Genomic DNA, 22,494 nt, shown 5'->3' with positions numbered 1-22,494 from the left:
AGATTATTATTTTCTACATAAATATATCAATAATTACATTTTCAACACACTTTAAGAAGGAAAACTAATGCCTCTGTGGGACAGTGTATTTGGAATCAACTTACTGATCCAGGCATAAGGCTGAAGAAAGATTTGCAGTGGGAGACAAGGGTGAGTTGAAGATAAAACAATTCAAATAAGTAAGGAAACAAAAAGAAAGTATTAAGGAGAATAATGGAGATGTGGCTTCCTGGTGGTCTAGTGGCTAGGATAAGAAAAATAATGGAGAAAGAATAGAAGAACAGAAACAGGAAACAGTGAAATTATGATTAGGATACAGAGACAGAGAGCCACTGTCTATCTCAACGTGATCATCTGTGCCAACAAAGAATTAAAGAATAAAATTAATTTTGACCTATTACTCTTCTCCCTGTACCTTAACCTAATCTGCTAACCACTAAAAACTTGTTCTTTTGAGTTCTCTTTCCCCTCTCTGCACACCAACTGGAGCTAAAGGAGGGGGCAAGAGACCTCACTGGTTTCCACAACTAGCCCCCTTGTCAGGCATGTTGCCAGTGGGATCCCTGCACTGGAGAGAGATGGGGTTTGTGATATCTGTGTGTCCCAGGGTTCGTGTCCTGCAATTCTGGGGTTCTCAGAAATATTGAAGGCTAATTATATTTTCTTTCATTTGGGGCCACTTGTATTTGATTTGGAAGCTATACCAAACGTCTGCTTTTTTCCTCACTTGAGCTTCTGAAGAATTCAATAACAAAATGCATAGTATTTGTTGTAGGAAAAAAAGTGGTTTTCCTCTGTTTCTTTTTCTCCCTCTTTCATTAGGTAGACAAAGAACAGATAAGAAACATTCAATGTATTCTTTGCAGATGAAAGCAACATGTATTTAGATTATCAGTCAGTGCCTAAGCTAAACAGCAGTAAATTTGGCTGCAACATTGGTGACTCCTAGGAAGGAGTCCTCCAGCAGTTAGACAAATGCAGTGTTCCCCGCGCACTTGTAAAATTAGGAAGCGCATTAAGAAGCCCCTGTTTGAGTGGCTTTTCCAATTGCTGGATGGATAAGCACGTTAGAGGCATTACTTTCGGTTTTGAAGCCGACGCCACTTAATCTCCTAAACTTTAGTGCATTGTAAGAACCCAGAGAAGAAAACGCTGTGTGAGACGGCTTTGATGAATTGGGGTGAACTTATATTCTTAAAGACTGTTCAAAGGCTTACTTGACCTTGGGAATTAGAGTTGACCCGAAATCACATATCAACATAGCACGCATTTATTTGGTGATTTAGTTAAAACTACTTGTATAACCAACGGGACTGTCTAATAAGAGCAGTCTGTTTTTTCTGCTTCCCACAGTTACAGACAGTCAGTGGCTTTGGTCATAGAAATCATTCTCACAACTTCAGTGAATTCTAGATTCTATACAGATCTGTTTCTTCTACTAATATGATATTTCTCTCACTTCTTACATGGCAGTTTGGATGGAGAACAAAACTAAAAAGGACAAAAAGAAAAAAAATTCCTGGGAAAGCTGTAGGGCAAATGGAAATGCAGTGTTCAAGGTTAATGAAAAATGTTTGGGGTAACAAGGTCAAGGAAAAGGGAGGGAGCCCAGTGGCATGGTATTGGCTGAGAAACCAGACCTCACCAGAGGCAGCCTGGCTGGTTTGGGAAACCTCAGTGATAAAATGTCACGGTGGAAACCTCTGCAGCGAGTGTTAATACAGACGTTTGGAGACAGAGGGCCTGAATTATGAGCAGCAAATAGCATCATAAATGTAACAATTCTCAAATGCCAAACCCTTGTGAAAAGCAGTTGGATGAAGAAGTGCTAGAGCTTTTAAAAGCTCCCTTTCACTTTCTACTTTTTTTTTTTAACTTCATGCAGAACTAATTTTATACACTGTTCATTTGATTTGAAAATGCCAGCGTCTGGGGTATCATTAAAGAGCGTTATTGAGGGAGCCACTCTTGGCAAAGCATTTTGCTTAAAATGCTTATTCGTTCTTATGTTTCTGCGGAGTTGTCAGTAGGAAGGAGAAAGGGTACCTCGATTTACCTAACTGCGTTCCTCTGCCTTTGCCCAGAGCAGATAGCAGCCCTTCTGCTGGGAAGCTACCTCTCCTTGGCCTGTAGAGGCACCAGGAGGGCCATGGTGGTGGTGGGGGGGGCGGGGGGGACACATTACTTAAGGAAGAGACATAAATAGATTTTGAAAGGTCCACCCCAATGTCCTATGACCAAAGCCTCTTGGAATTTCTTTGATTTCTAGTTGACATAAATTAGAATTACACAGGCGTGAAGAGTCCACCCAGAAAAGATCAGAGAGGCTGCTGGGGGAGGAGAGCACCTCTATGTGATCCTATTGATTATCCAGCTGCCTTCAGGCCAGGGGCCTCTGTGGAGGCTATTATTGATCCACACCATGGAAATAATCAAATTAATTCATTTCTCATCAAACTGCCACTGCCAAGACCTTTCTCCTCACCTGGCCTAATTCCTGAAGTACTTAGTGGAGGAATGAAACAGATGATTTTTTTTCATAAGAAAAGATTTCTTCAGGTCATGAGAAATCCTTGTTTTCGCACAGAGTTCCTCATTGAAATGGTAGAGAGATTGAATCAAATCAATGAGAAGTCAATACAGAAAGCAAGTAATAGCAGCCAGTCGGCTCTTTAAAGCCAGGAATCTGCTTTGCAACCTTAAAATCTCAAGGGCCAAGTTTTATGTGCCCATTTTAATGTAAAAATATTCAGGAAGAATTGACCACTGCATTTTTCAGGAAGTAATTATGGTAAGAGAAAGCCTCAACAACGTAAAGATTTCTGTGGGGAAAATGGAGTTTTTATCAGCTTGCTTAGGAATCATGAGCAGGAAAGCCCTATGGGGAAAATAATATAGGACTCTGTAACTAATATACACAACTAACTGGAAAAGTCAGTTTAAGGGAAAAATAATTTGTGGGGCACTGTGTCCAGGACTGTTTGGGTAGCAATTCAGCCATGAAACAAAGTGCGTACCTTCAGGGACTCCCCTCTCCCCACAATGTATCCACAGCTGTTTCCAGATTGCCCATGGCCAAAATTGAATATTGCAAAGTATGCCTTAATCAAAGAAAATAAAGTGAAAAAAACAAAACAAAACGTCCTCCCCTAATAAGACAGAAGTGATCTGACTGTATCAGATCGTGCAGTCCTATAGATTGTGGGAGACATAACCATTACCCGAACAGCCCGCAATGCCATGCGCTCCAAGAGAAAAGGGAGATGAAAAACGGGGAGAGAGTATGGCTGGGGCTCTAAAATCTGCACTTAAGTCCTTCGCTTGAAGTATCAGCATCTTGTTCCTTTTGCTGATAAAACAGTTTCTTCCAGTGATTTCCGCACAGGAATACTTTAAAACACATTTTTACAACCCTCTCCTGATTATTGCTCGTAATTGAAACAGGGAAAAACACATCAGCTGAAATTCAGAGGTTATCTCTCACCCTCATTTTAGCCAAGTTCCCGTCACTTCTTCTTCCAGCCCTCCTCACCTAAACTTCTACGAAGTGGTAACTGAAAGGCCTTTCCTGTATTTAAGTAATAAAGCAAGAGACACTGGTGTGGAGCTTTATGACAGAGGTTAAATTGGTGAGCACTAGTGTCAAACCGCTAGGTTTTCAAATTCTACATCCTTCACTTTACTATCTGTGGGACTTTGGACAACTTAATCTCTAAAAGCCTGTGTTACCATCTGAAAAATGGGGGTAATATTTACTCCAGGGGGTTGTTATGAGATTATATGAGATATTGTAATAAAGCACTTAGCCTAATGTCATGTACTCTGTAAGCACTCAGTAAATGTCAACTATTATAATTACTATCATTATTATTTATTCATGTATACATGGCTGCTCTGGAATCCTATCTGATACTTAACCATGATATGAACTGCCTAGTTCATATATGCTAGCCATGAATATAAATTCACACGCTAAGATCTTACAAAGAAAAACTAGGCCCCTGAGACTTGGACAGCAATTCTTAAAAAAAAAAAAATACGATCCTTTTTTTTTTTTTTTAATAGTCAGGACCCATTAAATTACAGTCAAACTTATAGAGGAAGAAGAAACCTAGAGACCAGCAGGGCTCTGTGAACAGAGAGAGTAAGTAAGAGTAAGACTCGGCAAGTCTGACCGCCAGTCAGTTCCAGGCTTGTTTGTTTCTTCAAGAAAAACGGCATCTCCCTGGAACCTTTTAAGGGAGTGTGCAAGTAGTTGCTTATGTTTTGCCCACTTCTGTTACGGGATGGATGTATAGTGAAATTGTTTTTGTTTTTTTAAAAAAGGAGGCAGGAGGGGCCTACTGCTCCCTGAATGCTGTGGGGTGAATAGAATGTTACGTTGGACTTTGCCTGAAGGCGCCCTGGAACATCATTGCTTTGCAGTAAATAATCTCCTTGGAACTTTGATTTGGCTTAAGTAATTATAAGAAAGAATTAGGTTGCAGGATCATATTATTTTTCTAATTTAGGAACAGAAAAGGTAACAGCAGTTTCTTAATGGAGCTCAGATTAGATCCCAGAACTCCGAAGCACCTGACTTCACAAAGTAGAAACAAGGACGGCCTGCTGAGGCTCAGGAGACTGGGGGACTCTGGCTCCGGGGAAGGGAACGGGCCGCCCGCCCCCGAGGCCCAGCCGCTCAGCAGCACGTTACCGGGGCCTGCCGTGCTGGGTCTAGTGAAAACTTTGTTTGGCAAGTCGTTTTTCAAGAGATAAACCTAAGCTTCCTTCCCCAGCGTCCAATTTTTATTATATATTTTATCCATTTATTCAAGAAATATCTACTGAGCTCCTTACTGTGTTCCAGTAACTGTAATAGGAGACAGGTCAGAAAAAACAGTGAACGAGATAGAGTTCCTACCCCATGGAGCCTGCAGCCTGCTGGGGAAGACAGACGAGTAAATGGGCAGTTACCGTGCTATCAGACTGCAAGTTAATTTTCAAAACGGCACCCGCGATTCTGTTTCTTCTGCATGAAGAACTTCACTTTGGTCCCACCTGGCTTTCCGCTATGGTCCTCTATCTACAGTTTTATCTTTCTGGCACTCGACCGTTCAGTTCCTGAAAAGGATTGACTATGAACAGTTGTCCTTACCTTTCACCACTCCATGCAGTCTCTTTCTGTTCTGCAAGGTCACCAGTGACTTCTGTGTCACCAAATCCAGTTTGCATTTCTCTGACCACAACTTGCTCCGTCTCTGAGCAGCTGCATCCACGTGGTAACCACTCCCTCCCTAGTGAGGATGCTTTTCTCTTGTCTCCAGTGTCGCCACACTCCTGGCTTTTCTATCTCCACCTCCCATACTGCTTCTCTGTGCCTCTGTTCCCTCATCTGTAAAGTGGAAATAAAAATAGCAGCTATCTCCTAGGCTATTGAGAGGATTAAGTGAGTTAATATGTGTAAAATTCCTTACGTGAAGTAAGCGGTGAATATTAGCTCTTACTTGCAATGGTGGTGAATTCTTACATTCTCATCCCCATGACTCCCCTCCTCCTTAGATTATAAGATCCATGGGCTTCTAGTCTATGTTCTATTGCCAGGCCCTACCACAGTGGCTGGTGCATAACAGATGCTAAACAAATATGTGTTGGGTGATGGATAGATGGATTGGGGATTGTTTCTCATCTGCATTCTGTGTGGCCCCAAGGTTCCGAGGAGGTTCCTCAGAGCCTCTAGGAATGACAGAGTGGCTAAGAGGCCACAGTGCCTGGTCCTTGCACCTAACCTCAGCCAGAGCAACCCCACTTTTATTGCTTTATCCAGTTATTTATTTGGTTTGTTTACTTATTTATTACTTTGGTGTGCAGAAGTATTGTTACAGCCAAAAGCAAGTTTGAAAACCATTAGATCCCACTGCCTCTGAATAATTTGATAGGTAACAAAAAGTATCTAGACAGAGGGAAATCAATAAGAAAGATGACACCTTGGATTTAATACCAGTTTCCTGGAGCTGGGGGATTCTGAGTGCAGCCTCGAGGGTTCAGGTCAGTCAAGGACAGAGTTCAGACATCTGCTGTGTGACGGGACTCAGCATCCTTCAGAGCCTAACCCTGAAATGCTCTGATTTATGTAGAGTCTCTCTTCTGAAAGCCAAAAATATCACTTATTTTCAGGTTTCTTAATTTATGGATTTATCACTTTTATACAGAATAAATTTTTACTGCTAATAAACTTGTTTTAGGAAACAGGTCAAATCCATAAATTCTACCTGATGGGAACTCAATTTTAGAAAGGTTTCTTTTCTGTCAGGTGTCCACGGGTAATTACCACCATCCTAGGCTTTATGTAAGAATATAAAAACGGAAATCAAGAAAGCCATTACGCACAAAAGAAAACATAATTTTTGGTTCTGAGAGTTTTCTCCCTCAATTGTGTTTTTCAGCTTAACTTTGCAAGTTTAATTTAGAAACACGCAGATGTGTTCCATAAATACATTACACTTACCGCTCACTTAGTGACAATGTTAATTATCTTATTAGGACCCAGGTTTTCTCAAATAGTCTTTTACTGAATCATTTAGAGCGCCACCAAGACTCCCCAAGTGGCTTTCTCCATCCTGGTGTCCCACACATGTCAATTTTGGTTCTAACCTGCACTGCACATGCACATCTATACCAAAAATGTACAGACTTGCACGATGGGTCAGTTCCATGGGTTTGTGGCCTCAGAACGTCCTATGGAATACTGTGTACCTGGAGCTTCCAATTGGCTTGAAACATCCTTCTGGGTGAAGGATCACTTGGTAAAACAGGGAATGAAAATGTCACTAATTTTTCTGACAGTCTAGTTTTCGGACTTCTGTCACGCTAATTTCTAATTAGAGGCTTCTGGTTGGTGAGCCCTGGTTCTCACTTAATACTGCAGGTGTTTCTGTGATCTCCATCCTCCCAGGTTCTTTGCAGCTTTCTCACCATGCTAATTCAAGTGAACAGAAGCAATGCTAGTGTTAACAGGAAACCCACATTTCATGAAAAGAGACGGCATGAATCAGGCCTGTTGTGATATTGACAGAGCATGGCACTTCCAGTCATTGCAGATCCTGAAATGGAATGACTGCATTTGACAAAGTTGACTGAATTTATGAGCCTGCCTCTGTCAGGTTCATTGCATTCTCAGTATCTGTCTCCTTCTACGCTTTGGGATTTTTAGATGAGTTTTTTGCCACCCAAAAGTAATATTTCTTACCTCTCTATAAAAAAAATACATCCTTAAAGGCCTCAGGCTCTTGGTATGAGGTTCATGCATGAGGCATAGTGCATTGTGGGTGTCCTATAATCAGTTGACGCCCATAATTTAGCAGGTGGCTTTTAGGCTCCAATAAGATAATCATTTTCTTCTTAAAAATTATATGAAATACTTAGTCATGTGTGCCCTCTCCTCCCACCTCTTGAGTGGTCCTTGAGGAAGCACTGCGTCCTTGTGTGAACTGGGTTTAGGGGAATCTTTCCCTCTGTTAGCTGTTGGGAAGGTCAGGTGGCCACCTCCTTTGGCTGTGCCCAACTGGAGATGGAAGACCAAGGTGGAAGGACAGGAAACCAGTCTGTTTTTACTACACTCAGAGAATATACATTTTGTTTCAGACAGCGATGAATATCTGAAACAAGATGGACCAACAAGCTGTCGGAGCAACAGCTTCTTTCCTCCAGAACCCCTGACTCAGTGTCTAATGTGGTGGGTGGCATGGGAGGTGGGTGGGTACTTGTTACCTGTAAGTGATGGTAGTTCAGACCTTGGCTTCAGATTCCCAAGTGCAGAAACCACCTGTGCCCTCTAGGAGCTCTTCAATCAGCCTGAGCTGCACATTGGAATCTCCTAGGAGCTTTAAAAAATACTAATGCCTGGGTTCCACTCCTCCAGGATATCCCATATCCTGGGATATGGCCTGGGCGCTGGGATTTTTCAGAGATCCCCAGGTGATTCTAATGAGCAGTTGGGCTGAGAACCACGGTATTCTTGTTCGTATTCTTGGTTGCAGACACAGTTTAATTTTTTTCTTTTTAATTTTTAAAATTCGTTATTTGTATTTCAAAGTTAAACCCAAGACGCTTTGACTTCTTAGGAAATCCACTGAGAAACGTTTTCCTAGGCTGAACACCTGTTTCCCCTTAGTCCCCCCAGACAGAGCATGTTCAGGTTAATTACTTTCATTTTACAATCACTGCTGTCCCACCACTATGAGTTATATACCAAGACCACCTAACCTGTGTGTGTGGTGTTCTGAACATTCTTAGTTATACCCTAATTTCAATAACTGCAAAAGGTTTTCTGGGGTAAACTGTCCCTCGAATTCTTTGGCTACTTCTGAGGGTGAAGTCCAAAGAACTCTTAAATGATTCTCCTTTTGGGGGGATTATAGATACAGCTTAATTCATCCCACATCAGTAAACGTGGATTGATCATTGTTACGTATGAGTCACTATGGAGTGTGGAGAAAGGCCTTGGTTTGACTGAGAAAGGAAGCGGGAAGGAAAGGCACGTGAAGCTGCCTGCAGGGTGGAGAAAAGGAGCTGGTGCTCCACTCATGCCCGGAATCATTCCACAGCCCTCGCCAGCCTTTCCCTTCCCTGTGGGGTCCGCCTGCAGCCTCTTTCTGCCTGTTGAGCTGCTGGCTGCTGGGACGCTAGGCTTGCAGCTGAAGGGAAAGAGATGAGGTGAGAGATTGTAACAGTGGCGCCAGATTCCTGGTGTCCTGGACCTCCCTGCACTGATCATAGGGAAACATTAGCCGGATGGGGTATGTCACCCAAACAGGGACGTGAAACGTCCTGCTGCAAAGGGAGGAAATAGAATCATAAAAAAAAAAATCTACCCTGGCCTGCGGAGAGCCGGTGCATGTGGTTGGCTGTGAGGGCCCTGGCCAAATCACTGTATTCTCTGCTCTTTTATTCTCTTCTTAGTGTCCTATTTACAATCTTTTAAACTGCACTTAGATGACTCATCTCATTTACATGCGAATTTGAGGTATTACTAAATTCATGTCACCCTTATTTTATCCGTTTTAATACGTGCCCATCTTGGGGCCAGTGGGCACTTGGTGAAAGAGCAGCTGGCACCCGGTGAATGCCAGGTCCCACGGAGAGCCAGCGCGCTCTCCCGGGAGCCAAGAAGCTCAGAGGGAGGCCGACTCCGGAGGCATATTGCCCAGGAGTTAGCCTGTGGGGCTGTTAGCAGTGAGTGACGTTGCCCAGGAGTCTGTGAAGAGTGACAGACCAGCGTGAGGGCAAGAGCCCTGAATTAGGACGCAGGAGTTGACTGTGCTATTTGTGACACTTTCACAGACTTACTGTGGGCTCCTTACTTTTCCAGCCTGCAGAAAGTGGGGGGGCCTTTTCTTTGCACCCACCCACCCCCGTCCTCAGAGCAGTGCTATTGGAAACAAGAACTTACTTCAGTTATACCCTTGAGTTTGTTAGATGGGCTGGAGAAGCATTGCCTTACAAAGCTTACAAAGTGAAGGACGGATTATTTGTTTTATTCTAGCTCATGAGCAGGTTTCCTTTCTCCCCTGAATAATATGTCTATATTTAGTGCATGGGGTACACAAGCTGGTGCCTCCTCATCCTTCAGGAGTCCCCTTAAGTATCACTTTTTTTGGAAAGCCCTTTCCAGCCCTCCTGGCGGAGGTCAGGAGCTACTAAGTTTTGTCCACAGCAACCTGTACTTCCCCTAGAAAGCACTTCTCAGGCCTTGCTGCTGTTGTTGTAATTGTGCATTTTCCCCACACCAAGAGGGCAGGGCCCATATCTGTCATGCTGGCCATTCTACCTCTGGGACACAGAAAAACGTTTTGAAGGGTAGAAGATTGGAGGGAAAGCTACGCCAGTTTATGGCATGATGCCCTGCTAAAAGGCCCCTTGTGAGTCCTACAACTCCATCATGTTTCCATACCGTGTCAAAGTCTCCACAACCACAGTTCCACAGCAGAATGTTCCGCAGGCCAAGTGAGATCTATTGTAATTTACATTCCCATAGAGCAGCCACTTTGAAGAGTTTGTAAAGGACTTTTGAATTGTATTTATATGTAAACCACCATCACTTTTTTGATGTTAGCTGGAAAATGAATGTCAGTGAACATTTCACTGGGTGGGTGCTCAGCTAGGCCCCAGTCTGACGCTTCGTGCATCGCATTGTGTGCAGGGCACTGTGTCCCAGGGCAGAGAGCGCCTGTGTTGCAGGGTCCCGGATTCATATCCTGGCTGCCATTTACGAGCTGTGTGACCCTGTGTGAAATACTAATTCTGTATGAGCCACAGTTCATCTGTAATCAGTGGTATTAACGCTTAGATGCTTGGAAAATAGTAGATGCTCACTGAATGTTTTCCCCTTGCCCTCTTCCTCCATCCTTACTGGAATGGGGACATATTTTTATTTTGCCTATTGGTCATCAGGATGAAAAATTAACAAATCACTTTCAAGTATTTTGCCAAAATAAACCATGCTGAAGAACGCGTTTGATTTATCCCATAGCACATGGGAGCCTAACCATGATGAGTACGGTTCTTCTCGGTGGGGAGCGTGAGGCGATTTTAGTTGCAGAATTTTTCCTTGTCTGGGACTATACTGTATATTGGAGTATTGTTTACATGTTCCCTGGGACAACAAATGCCAAATACCACTGTGACAAGGAAAACAACAACCGAAAACCAGCCCCTCGGGTAAACAGTGAAGACATGTAGAATTGCTGAAGCGCAAGAAATCAGAGGGTGGAAATAGCATTGTTTTGAGTCAGGAGATCTGCCCACAGTTCCCCCTGTCACCAGACAACTGTGACATCAGAAGGAACCTTAAATATCACAAAACTTCAGAATCTTCTCTGGGGCCCTCCTGGGTCTGCTACCCTGAGCAGGGCACTGATGCTGAAGGCTGAAGTATGAAATCTTCTGAACCATGTGGGTTTTCGCAAAGTTTTGGAAACTGGCGCATGTGCAGTGACCATCAGCATGCTTCTCAGTGTCACCTACCCAGTGTAGTGTGTCACTCGTCTCCAGTAGGAAGGCTGCCGTCAGTTAATCTGAAGTAGAGCCTAGGCATTTCCTGAGCACTGCCCAACAGCCACATGGCCCAGCGACCACCAGCTCATGATGCTGAACCACCATCACGGGCTGCTTTGGTCTCCTGTGCAAAATTATTGGAAAGCCCAGGCAAGGTGTATCTGGAAGGAGACACCCGGTGATATCAGATGGCAAGAAGAGAAAGGAGAGTAGCACAAACAATCACCTTGGGTGTGAACTTCAGAAGATTAAAGGAGTTTGGAGCTGCCCTAATGTCAAGACATTAGAGACTGCCACCACCATAGCTAAATGCTCTGGGAACAAGGTGAGCTTATCTCCATGATTTCTGGGTATTAGTATTATTTGGGGCCTTTTTGTTTCCTCAGTACACACTTATGGAACAGCTACTATATTAATTTAGCCAACAAATATTTATTGAGTACTTATTATGTGCCAGGCATTCGCTAGCTGCTAGGGGTTTGGTAGTGAACAGAAACCACAAAAACTCCTGTCTCATGAGCTTATATTCTAATGGGATGAGAATATGCCAGAGAGAGTGTGTAGGACTGAAAACAAGAAGATGACTAAAATCCTCCTTGCTGTCAAGGAACTTACGGTCTAGGAAAAATGCAATACATTTATTGCTTGTGGTATTTTAAATAGTGTCCACTTTTTGCAGAGAAACTTTCTTCATTTAAAAAAAAATGATTTTAAGTGGTTCATTATATTCTTTCTTTAAATTTTATTTATTTATTTATTTTTGGCTGTGTTGGGTCTTTGTTGCTGCGCGTGGGCTTTTCTCTGGCTGTAGCGAGCAGGGGCTACTCTTTGTTGTGGTGCACGAGCTTCTCATTGCGGTGGCTTCTCTTGTTGCGGAGCACGGACTCGAGGCGCGAGGGCTTCATAGTTGTGGCACGTGGGCTCAGTAGTTGTGGCTCACGGGCTCTAGAGCGCAGCAGGCTCAGTAGTTGTGACGCACAGGCTTAATTGCTCCGCGGCATGTGGGGTCTTCCCAGACCAGGGCTCGAACCCATGTCCCCTGCATTGGCAGGTGGATTCTTAACCACTGCGCCACCAGGGAAGTCCCTGAGTGGTTCATTATATTCTCAAGTGTGGTTTTAATATACTCAGATGTCAAATATTTCCCCCCGACATAAGAAGCATGTTCTATTTTATAACAAGAGTCAAAGAGGAAATAAGAATCACTTAACATAAATGGTTTCTGCAGAAAATTTCGTTAGAAATTGTATTTTTTGAACAATAGGTATTATTGAGGAGATAATTCAGGCCTAGGCTTACACTTTCTGGAATTTTCTGGGGAAAGTGTCAATAAGGAGGTGAAGAAACAGGGTGATGGTCTGGATAAATTGGTTAAACTGAATCTCAGAAACTCTGAAGGATCTCTCCTCACCCTTCTATAGTAACAGCAGCAATAGGATGAAACTATAGTATGATTTACCTTAATTTGCATAGCAGTTTGCCTCACATTTTCAAAAAGTGCTAATAGATGTTAACTCAAAATAGATTAAAATACCAGACAAATTGCTATTACCTTAAAAAGAGTTATAATAATTTTGAAAATGTAAATTATTGTTATACAGTCTTTGGAGAGAACTATATTTCTTATACTAAAAAAAAAAACCTGTGGTACATGCTTTTTTTCCCCTTTAATCACAGTAATTTCTTCAAATGACACTGCTGCATACTTCTTTAGGAAGATACGCTGCATTTTTCAAATCTTATGTGTAATATAAGAATTGCCATTGATAGTTTTCAGCAGGTGAAAAAAAAATTACAGAAAACCAGGGATCGTGGGGAAACTTTTTAAAATTCATCTTTATGTTCCTTTTTTTATATTACATACATTTTATGAGTTGGAACAGAGAATGGTTCTTTTCATTCTAGCAAGTGGAGTTGTGCATGACAAAATGTCTGCAGAAATGTGTATGTAGGCGTAACGATTTAAAATGATTTGGACCCTCCTGGTGTCTTACACCCAACTTTTTCTCTAAGGCACCAAAGCACTTATGGAGTCTGTACAAAGAGGTAAGCATAATTTATACTTCTGAGGAGCAAATGAAAATAACTTCAGTATAAAATTTGTCACACCGTATCGCCAGGAGACACTATAAGTAAAAGATAAAACCTTCCCTAGTGGGAGTACATGTATTTCCCCTGAATAGCTTCTACCCAACAAAACTCTAAAATGGAATATTTGCATTTTCCCTACTGCTTTGTTTTGCTAACACAGTTAGCAAAAAGATTGCTTAGAAGACACATTATATCCACAGAGGATTACCTGTAACTTTTTTCATACACCTACAAAGCCAAATTACTGTCTGTTCTTGCCCATAACCTATGAAAGCTAGAGATCTAACACATTCTATATTCTTAGCTATAGGTAGACCTTACTTTATGCAACAGAAATAGGTAAATTGAATTTTGGTAAATCAAAGGAATATAAAACACATTAAGAGAGCTGACAAAAAATAACCCTACCATGAAAGTCTTTGCTAAAGTGAACAATTATCTCCTAATTTATGTATTTCATAAATCCATATCTCACGTATCAAGTTTGCTTAATTTTATATCTCCTCTTGCGAAACAGTTATCACTTAGTGATATTTTCTCTTTTTAAAAATTGGACCTCCAAAACAAAATGCCTGTCAACCCTCAGTATAAAACTTTGTACAGGCCTATGTGTAGATTAGAAAAGATGTACTGCAGAAGACAGGCCCCATCTTTTTTTTTTTTAATATTTATTTATTTATTATTTATTTTTGGCTGTGGTGGGTCTTCGTTTCTGTGCGAGGGCTTTCTCTAGTTGCAGCGAGCGGGGGCCACTCATCATCGCGGTGCGCTGGCCTCTCACTATCGCGGCCTCTCTTGTTGCGGAGCACAGGCTCCAGACGCGCAGGCTCAGCAGTTGTGGCTCACGGGCCCAGTTGCTCCACGGCATGTGGGATCTTCCCAGACCAGGGCTTGAACCCGTGTCCCCTGCATTGGCAGGCAGATTCTCAACCACTGCGCCACCAGGGAAGCCCAGGCCCCATCTTTATGGTGTGTTTAAATGTTTTCCCTTCTCCCTCCGTTTTTCATCTATTTTTCAGTTAGTTGTTCCTTGAATGCTAAGTGATTTGGGCCGTGTTTACTTCCTTTCCAATTCGATGCAGATTTTCTGAAAGTCCTCTGACCAGATGACTTCAGCTGTCCCTTAGAAGGACCTGCATCCTTCTGGGTTTGTTCATGGCTGGAGGGTGGAACGTAACCTAACCACAGCCTGGGGAATGTCAGGTAAAGAAAAGGGAGGATTTCCTGAAAGTGGATATTTAAAACCTGGACTGTATTACTAAGAAAAGTTCTGAACTCTTCTCCAGAGAGCATTAAGGTAGAATAGATTCTTCTTGTATATGAAGTATTTTTTAAAAAATTTTATTGGAGTATAGTTGCTTTACAATATTGTGTTAGTTTCTACTGTACAGCAAAGTGAATCAGCTATACATATACATATATCCCCTCTTTTTGGGATTTCCTTCCCAGTTACGTCACCACAGAGCACTGAGTAGAGTTCCCTGAGCTATACAGTAGGTTCTCATTAGTCATCTATTTTATACAAAGTATCAATAGTGTACAGTTACTTCTTGCCCTGCGATGATTTTGTTTTGAGCATTACAACTTATGTTATCAAGGTTTATTTCTGAAATATCTCAGAAGTTGAACAATATTGAGCATCACTATAGAGAACTGGTCACCCTACCATAGCATTAATTAACTCAATGAATGACCGTTTACTGAACGCCAGCTGTACTAATAAGAGCTACCATTTGGGGACCTTCTTATGTCAGTCGCAGTGTTAGGCATATTATTTTATCCTTGTAACAGTCCTATGACCTCAGTACTATTATCCAGTTTTTACAGTTGAGGAAACCAAATTGTAAAGTGAAACCAGGATTCTGACCTGTGCCTGGTTGACTCTCAAGTCAACTACAGTTGTCATGTTTCTTCTCTACTTTGTACACAGCTCTATAGCCTTAAAGATAAAAGGCAGTCTCTGGTCCCCAGACTTTGGTTCAGGTAGAAGAGAGAGGCAAGTAAAGAGATGATTGCAACGCAATGTGAGAGTGCTTAAATAAGAGACAAGCCTTGCAGTTACCCGCCATGGGTCCACAGAGAAGGTGTACCGAGACCAACCTCATGGGGAGATAGGCTTGCTTAGGGAAGGTTTCCTGAAGGAGGGAATTCCTGAGCTGAATACAAGTTCCTCTGGGAATTTTTGGTCTTTAGTATGTTGTGATTAGTATGTGAGTGTCTGGCTTTGCCTTGCTCTTGGGTTTCTATTTTTTATTTGTAGTTTGTTATTGTTTTCTCATTCATTCACTGAGAAGTAGGCCTGGCTCATGAATACAAAAATGATCATGGCTCTTGTAAGATCTTACATGGGAACAGGAGTAGACATTAAACAAAGCAATTATAAACTAACTTTGAAGGTAGCATGAACGAAAAGTAGGCAGTGTTGGAAGAGTGAATAACCTGGAAGCCTTACCTAATGTGGGGAGGGGAGCAGGCTGAGGGCAGTGATCAAAGTTCCCTGGGGAAATGACACTGAACTAAGAACTAAGAATAAGGTGGAGTAGGCATGAGAAGGGGACATTCAGGTGGAAGTGGATTTAACAGTATTCCAGATAAAGAGAACAGCATGTGCAAAGATCCTGAGGCCAGAAGGAACTCGGACAGCTTGATAACTTTAAATTAGGTCAGGTGACTGGTTAGTATCAAAAAATATACTAGAGAGATAAGCATGGCTAGATGATGCATGACTTTCTAAGTGTACTGTTCTAAGCAGCCTCAACTCAAGCAAGACTTAGGATAGAAATTGAAATTTAAAAAATCAAAAATTATATTGCTTAGAACTCCTTTTAAGATCATCAACTGATATTCTCAACTCTAATTTGTATATCAGTTTTTCTTTTTTATTCAAAATTATTTTGTGTTTTTGTGAATAAAATGTTATACATTGTATCTATATCACAAAAAGAATTAACTGCATGGCTTGGTTGAATTTGGAATGAAAATTGATTTTAATACAAGAAAGTCTTGAATAGAAATTCTGACAAAGACTAAGTATCATCAGTGCAATGTGGAAATATCAACTCTAAATTTAACAAAAAGATTATATATAACATGGTTTACCAAATCACTCAGAAAACACCATGTTATTTCAGAAAAGTGCAGATGACTTAATGTCATGGTCATCATACTCCCAAGCATGCTTTCAAAGCAAACAGCAAGGGTTTGATGTTGTTTTAGGTTTTTCCTTGTGGTCCTGGTCTTTTTCAATAGTGGACAGACATGGAGAGGGAGTACAAAAATGTGTATCACCAGCACCTTCTTTCAGACCAGCTTACTCAGTATAAGTGAAATATTGATGTATTTGAAAATGCCCGAGTGTTCAATAAAGATTTTAAATAAAGCTACCTAAAAGTTGCGGTTCTTAGGTTAATCATTTATTTATCTAAAGGATGAAGGAAGCTGTCTACTTTTGTGATATGAACTGCAATCAGCTTAAAAATAATTGACAAATTAATCCCTTCACAGCACAGCAATTGTAAAGGTGTTAGTTTTAATTAGGCCTGTCTGATTGCCTTGTCTAATCAAGAATCAAAGTGGTATCTTTGATGGTTAAGGTCTATTGGGGCCATCCCTGACCTGCCAGCCATGTATGTTTTAATTATTGATTCTTCACATTTCAGCCCTTTCCACAAAGGGACTTGAAGTTTGCAATACCTTAACGTTTAAAGGGAAGAAAAATAAACATTTTCCCCAACACTTCTATCCAGAATCCTGTGTATCCTCTCCACCAATCTACAGTTCTGGCCTAAGAAAGCTGTCAGGTGGGCGATGAAGTCAAATGCACACTAGGATGCTAACTGCTGCCTCACCTCCCAAGCACTCCATTTTCAATGGACATTGTTAAGATCTTGACAAGTCACAGTCATCTATGCGTCTAGAAAACACTAACTTGATATCGCATCTTTTCAGAAAATCCCTTAGGGCGAATGTAGTACTTAGGAAATCAGGGAGGTCACACAAAAAGCGACGCTGTCTTCTCACGAAGCATTGGTCACACTGCTGAAAAGGAAGGAGACGAGGGTTCCCGGTGCGGTGGAAAGCGCAGCCCAGTGAGCGTGGGCGGCTGGTGGTTTCGGTGGTCCCCGTGGGTGACCGTGGCTCTTCTTTGTGGTTGCAGGTCAGTGAAGTGACGGTGGAGCAGCTAGTGCAGCAGTACCCCCATATCACCTTCAGCACCGTCCTGCAGGACTGCAAGAGGACCCTGGAGAGAGCCTACCAGATGGGCTGGACCCCCAACATGTCTGCCGCCTCCTCCTGACAGCCCTGCCCACGCTTGGGTCCACGCGGATCAGCCAGCAGGGAGGGCGGAGAGCAATTGTAGAGTTGGGGTGGGTGATGTCTTGCAAAGGTTTTGACCGTCCCGTGTCTCCATGTGTACCCGAGTGTGTATATCTGTGTCTCGTTTGCATACTGCGTAGCATAAGCTCAATTGCTATTTTGTTCCCAGGTGAGCTGGTTTTTTCCTTAAATAACGATTTTGACAGGCACAGACCTTTAGTTTTTAAGTTCAAAGGCTTATTGCTCTAAAAAAAAAATTTTTTTTTTTTTGCTGTAGAATCAAAAAAAAAAAAAAAAAAACGGATCCATTATTTTGAGCTTCTAATGACTGCCACTGGAGATGCCCCCAAATGAAGGCAACTGCCTTCTTTTTTGATGGGAAAGAATTGTGCGATTCTACTGATGATGACCGGAAAGGAGCCACGTTGCGCTAATTAGAAGCCCGGAAACCAGTACTTTTCAAGATTTCAAGCACGTACACACATATAGGTTCTCATACTCTCATACACACACACACCCCACAGCACTTTCTTTCTAGATCGTTTTCTGACACAGGGGCCTTTCTCCAGGCCACTGAGGGAGCATGGCATCCACTGTCACTCTGCCTAACTCACTGTCCCCACAGGTGTCCCAACCTGCTTGTCTGGTGGGCGACTTAGGGACTATAGAGGACAAAACCTTTTGTGAAGTTTTCATATGGAGGCAACAATCTGAACTCCCCTGACCAGCTCACAAAAGTTAATTATTCATTATTGTACAAAATTCTTTTGAGTACTAAGTATTTTGAGTTTCATGTTAACATTGTATTAGCTTTTATAATACAATGGATAGTAACTGGTCTGGATATATTTTAATGATATTTGGAGCTAATCTTAGCATTATCCACATTAAAGCCACCAATGTAATTAATAGTGTGCAGTTATTTTTTAAAAAAAAACTCTACAGATCATTTAATTATTTTTGTTAATTTTGGTAATTATGAAAGTATATTTCTGAGATTTGGGGCTAGTCACATTAGTAGAAGGTTCATGAGTAAGATATAAGTAGACAATCTTTCTATTAAGTTTTTTTTTTTTTTTTTTTTGCTTTGGGCTTTAGAACAGGTTTTTTGGATATATGCATGTTATATTTTGAATAATTATTATGCTATGGCAAAGATCTGTTGCTGGTTAATGTATGAGTTAAGAAGAAAAATTTGAAAATCTTTTCATTAAGATTCTGTTTACACTTGTCAGAAATAAGCATTTCTTTGTTTAATTAAAGATTGCCAGTTTTCAGTTTAGACAGTATCTATTAGTAAATGAATATATGTTTTGATTTCACACATCTTTACGAGTAATTCATATTGGGGACTCAGGCTCAAATAACCTTTCCTATGTCTAGATTTATAATCAAGACAGCAGGGAGGCTTTTTAAGCTAAAGAGTGATTGTCTTTCACAGTAGAGTTAGATATACAAAACCCTGACTTGTGAGTTTGCTATTTATTCTTTCCCAATGTGGACATAACTGTTTTTTGGTCTTTAACAGATATGCTAAGATTTGAGATTCACTTTATATAAGTCCCAGTGTTGCTAAAATGATACTAGCTGTAAGGAATGAAAAATAGCTTTACATTCAAATGCCATTCACTTATTTATAATAACTCTTTTTGTGTAAACAACTTTCCTTTGATTATGTCAACCTGTTTCTGATGTGGCATGTTTTTGCTTTTAATCCCAATCAATTTGGAAAATCTAGTCACTAGGCACCGAGAGTACTTTTTCCATCACTAAATGGCTTACTAATTTAATTTGAAGGGAATAAAATTTATGTAAGAAAAAAAAAGCTGTTTACTGTTAACAAACTGTAATTCTTCTTAAATATTGAACTGTATCATCTTCATGTTCATTTCCCCACTACTGAAAACTATCTTAATTCACAATATTTTAACTGATTTTTAATCCAAACCTAATTTATAAGACAATATGTAAAGTAATAGTAGCTTGAGTGAATAAGCAAAAGTGTAATTTTTATATATGTCACACTATATTTTAAATAGTTAAAAAAGACAAAAGGAAGGAGAACCATCGATGATATAGATGGTACCATTTCAGTTCAAAGTTGTGATAATCCTTGGAATGTCACAGTTTGGTTGTCAAATGGTTTCAGAAGTGTGTAAACAATTTTTTTTTAATGTTGCGTTGTTGGAATCTCAAGTACAGCACTATAACATGCTTTAGCTTGGGGGTGGGGGTGGGTTGGGGACTTGCACTTATTCTTTAAGATGTTGACTAATCCAGAAAGCCTGATGCATCATAACCTGGAAAACTGCTTTGGTGTGTTTGTAGGAATCTGTAGAAACATCAATCTAGCCTCAAAGCGTTAATCACAAAAACAACCAGAAAAAGCATCACCTTGAATGATCCTGTGATGGTTGTTGAATGTGCTCTCATTAGATGCTTTGAAATAAGGCTTAAAATGATTTTTCTGGGTAATATAGAGTTTCTTTTTTTGCTTAGAATGTCATAAATATATGTGAACATGTTTAATGCAGGGCTTTTTATCCTCTCCAAAATGTCAATAGTATTTTCAGAATAAAGACTATGAAATATATTGCTGTGGTGGAAAATTCTGGTCCTTTGTTTTTAACGTCTCTTTGAGTGGATAAAGGAAATTCATCCAGTTTCGAGTTTCTATATTTCTGTGAATCTTTTGACCTTGCAATGGGTTGCAATAAAAGAGAAAGAAAACACAGTGTCTTTTGTTTTATTTTAGAGACAATAAATGGCCTCCCTTATGCTGGTTGGGTGTGATGCATGCAGCGGTCCGTGTCCTTGGGTGTTTCACTGCAGACTTTATGTAGGTTCAGTGAACCCAGAATAATAAACAAGACTGAATTTAGGAGATTTGCATTTGGCCAGTGAGTACTGAGATAAGATTAAAACCTCAAGGGTTTAAACAAGTGGTCCGTTTAAAGTACCATTCCCTAAACCCTCATTCATTTACTTAGCCATTTATTCATTTTCTCAAAAGTAAATAAATAAACTTATTGAGTAAAAAACATGTGCCAGGCACTGGGCATTTAAAGATAAATAAAACTCATTCCCATCCTGAAATTGCTCATAGCATAGCAAGGAGACAGTCTTAAAAACTAGCCCTAGTAGCAGAGCACAGTAGATGTAATTATTAGACGGAGCACAAATAGGAAAGGCAATACCCTTTTACAAAGAGTGAACTAAAATAAAGCAAAGCAAAACAAAAGTTGAAGAGGTAGACAGAAAAATTACCATTTTCAGCCTTGGCTATTCATGGATTGTTTTTTTAAAAGGTTCTTCTGAAAATAAGTAGCCACTGGCTACCATTCACATGGGTTTTTCTGAATCTACAGTATTTGCATTGTTTATATCACTTGTAATTTTATTTTTAAAAGGATTCATTTCAGGAGTGTTCATTGCCCAACAAAGCAGACAAAAATCATCCAAAGCCTCAAAAGAAAAACAAATAGCCTGCCAGCAAATATGAACTCACAGTCTAAATCACAGAGAATAGCAGGGGTAAGCCAACATTAGTTCAAGTCAACAGAAAAAACAAACAATAGACCCACATCCTCAAAGGCTTCAATATTAAATGTTAAGACACATAATTCGGAATAAATGTTTGATATATTCAAATATATTAAAAATTATTTATAACGAACAGAAATATTTTTAAAAGAGCTAAATAGAATTTTTAGAAATGAAAAATATAATTGAATATTAAAATGGAAAGGCATTAGTAGAAAAGATTCAGCTATAGGGATAATTCGTAAATGGAAAGGTAAATGTGAGTAAAATAAAAGGAAAATTGGTAAAAAAACCCACAAGCTTTTCTTCTTTTGCGTGGATAATTTCCATATGGATGACTGAGAGGTTAAGACACATGGGACACAGTATGAGACTTTCCAACATATCTAATCTTGCAGAAGAAAAAATAGAATAAGGGAATGGCAGTGTTTAAAGCTATAATGGAGTTTCCATTTACTTAAGAAGAAAACAAGATTTTGGAGGAGAATATCAAAGGCTCAGTTTTGGATGAGTTAATTCTGAGATGCTCATTAGACTTCCAAATGAGTATATTGAGTATGCAGTTGGATATAGGAGTTCAGTTCTGAGGAGAGGTATACAGATGGCATTTCAAACCATAAGCCGGTCTGAAATCGTCATCTCTGGTCATCATCCATTACTTTAGATAGAAAATGAAGTCTAAGGACTGTGTCTTTGGTCACTGCACAATTTGGAAGGCAGGGAGAGGAAGCAAACTCTTCAAAGGAAACTGACACAGAATAACCTGAGAGGAAGGAGGACAACCAGGAGTGTGTTCTATCCTAGAATCAAGTGAAAACAAGCAAAATTAAATAAGCTATTATTTAGGGACACAGTGTATTACTAAAAATGGAAAAAGGAAAAGGTAACAACTGCAAAGTTTCAGGGTGGTGGTTACCCTTGGGTGGGCAGGTGTGGGACCACATGGAGGGCTTCAACTGAATCTGTAGGTTCTACTTCATTAGTTGAAGTGTGGATTCACCAGTGTTTGCTTTATTAATAGGCTTCATAATGTGTGCATATGTAACAAATTATTTTGTATCGAATATTTTGTTAACTTTTTAAAGAAAATTTTATACCTTGTTTAAACTGATTGATTATCCAAAATTGCTAAACCTAGATGCAAGATTCCCTACCTGTTTGGTAGTGGAGGTTAGCTCTGTGTGACGCAGAGTTTACACAATCCCATGTCTAAGCAGGTGGCAGAAGTGGGAGAACATTCTAGTCTCACCTTTCTTTTCACCTGTGCTGGGAGCATAGCGTTGCGTTAACTCCTTGGTTTCTATCCAACCATCATTGGAATTTTAAGTGGAACAGCTGTCCATGTGGCAGGGAGACAGCTGTGGGAATTCTTCTGGCACACCTGTCATGTCATTACCACTACAGGAATCAAAGGACCACTACACTGTTTTGTAAAACAGTGGGGGGCCCTTTCATTATTACTTCATTTTTTTTTTAATATTTGAAAGTAGCTTTTTAAAAAAAATTAGG

General features: G+C 40.5%; 1 protein-coding gene across 2 annotated transcripts in view; it reads left to right on the top strand.

Annotated features, from left to right (window-relative positions):
• The window catches only part of FBXL17 (F-box and leucine rich repeat protein 17), a 470,181-nt gene extending 450,005 nt beyond the window's left edge, over positions 1-20,176 (top strand). For both annotated transcript variants that reach the window (XM_007192078.2, XM_057540929.1), the window contains one exon: positions 17,282-20,176. In XM_007192078.2, the coding sequence (XP_007192140.2) occupies positions 17,282-17,422 (141 nt within the window). In that variant the 3' untranslated portion in view covers positions 17,423-20,176. The remainder of the gene's footprint in view (positions 1-17,281) is intronic.
• Positions 20,177-22,494: the final 2,318 nt, after the last annotated feature.

The sequence above is a fragment of the Balaenoptera acutorostrata genome, chromosome 2 (assembly GCF_949987535.1).
Source record: "Balaenoptera acutorostrata chromosome 2, mBalAcu1.1, whole genome shotgun sequence".
In the NCBI taxonomy this organism is placed as follows: Eukaryota; Metazoa; Chordata; class Mammalia; order Artiodactyla; family Balaenopteridae; genus Balaenoptera; species Balaenoptera acutorostrata.
The sequence above is the reverse complement of the archived record's forward strand: the minus strand, read 5'-3'. Positions and strand labels throughout refer to the sequence as shown.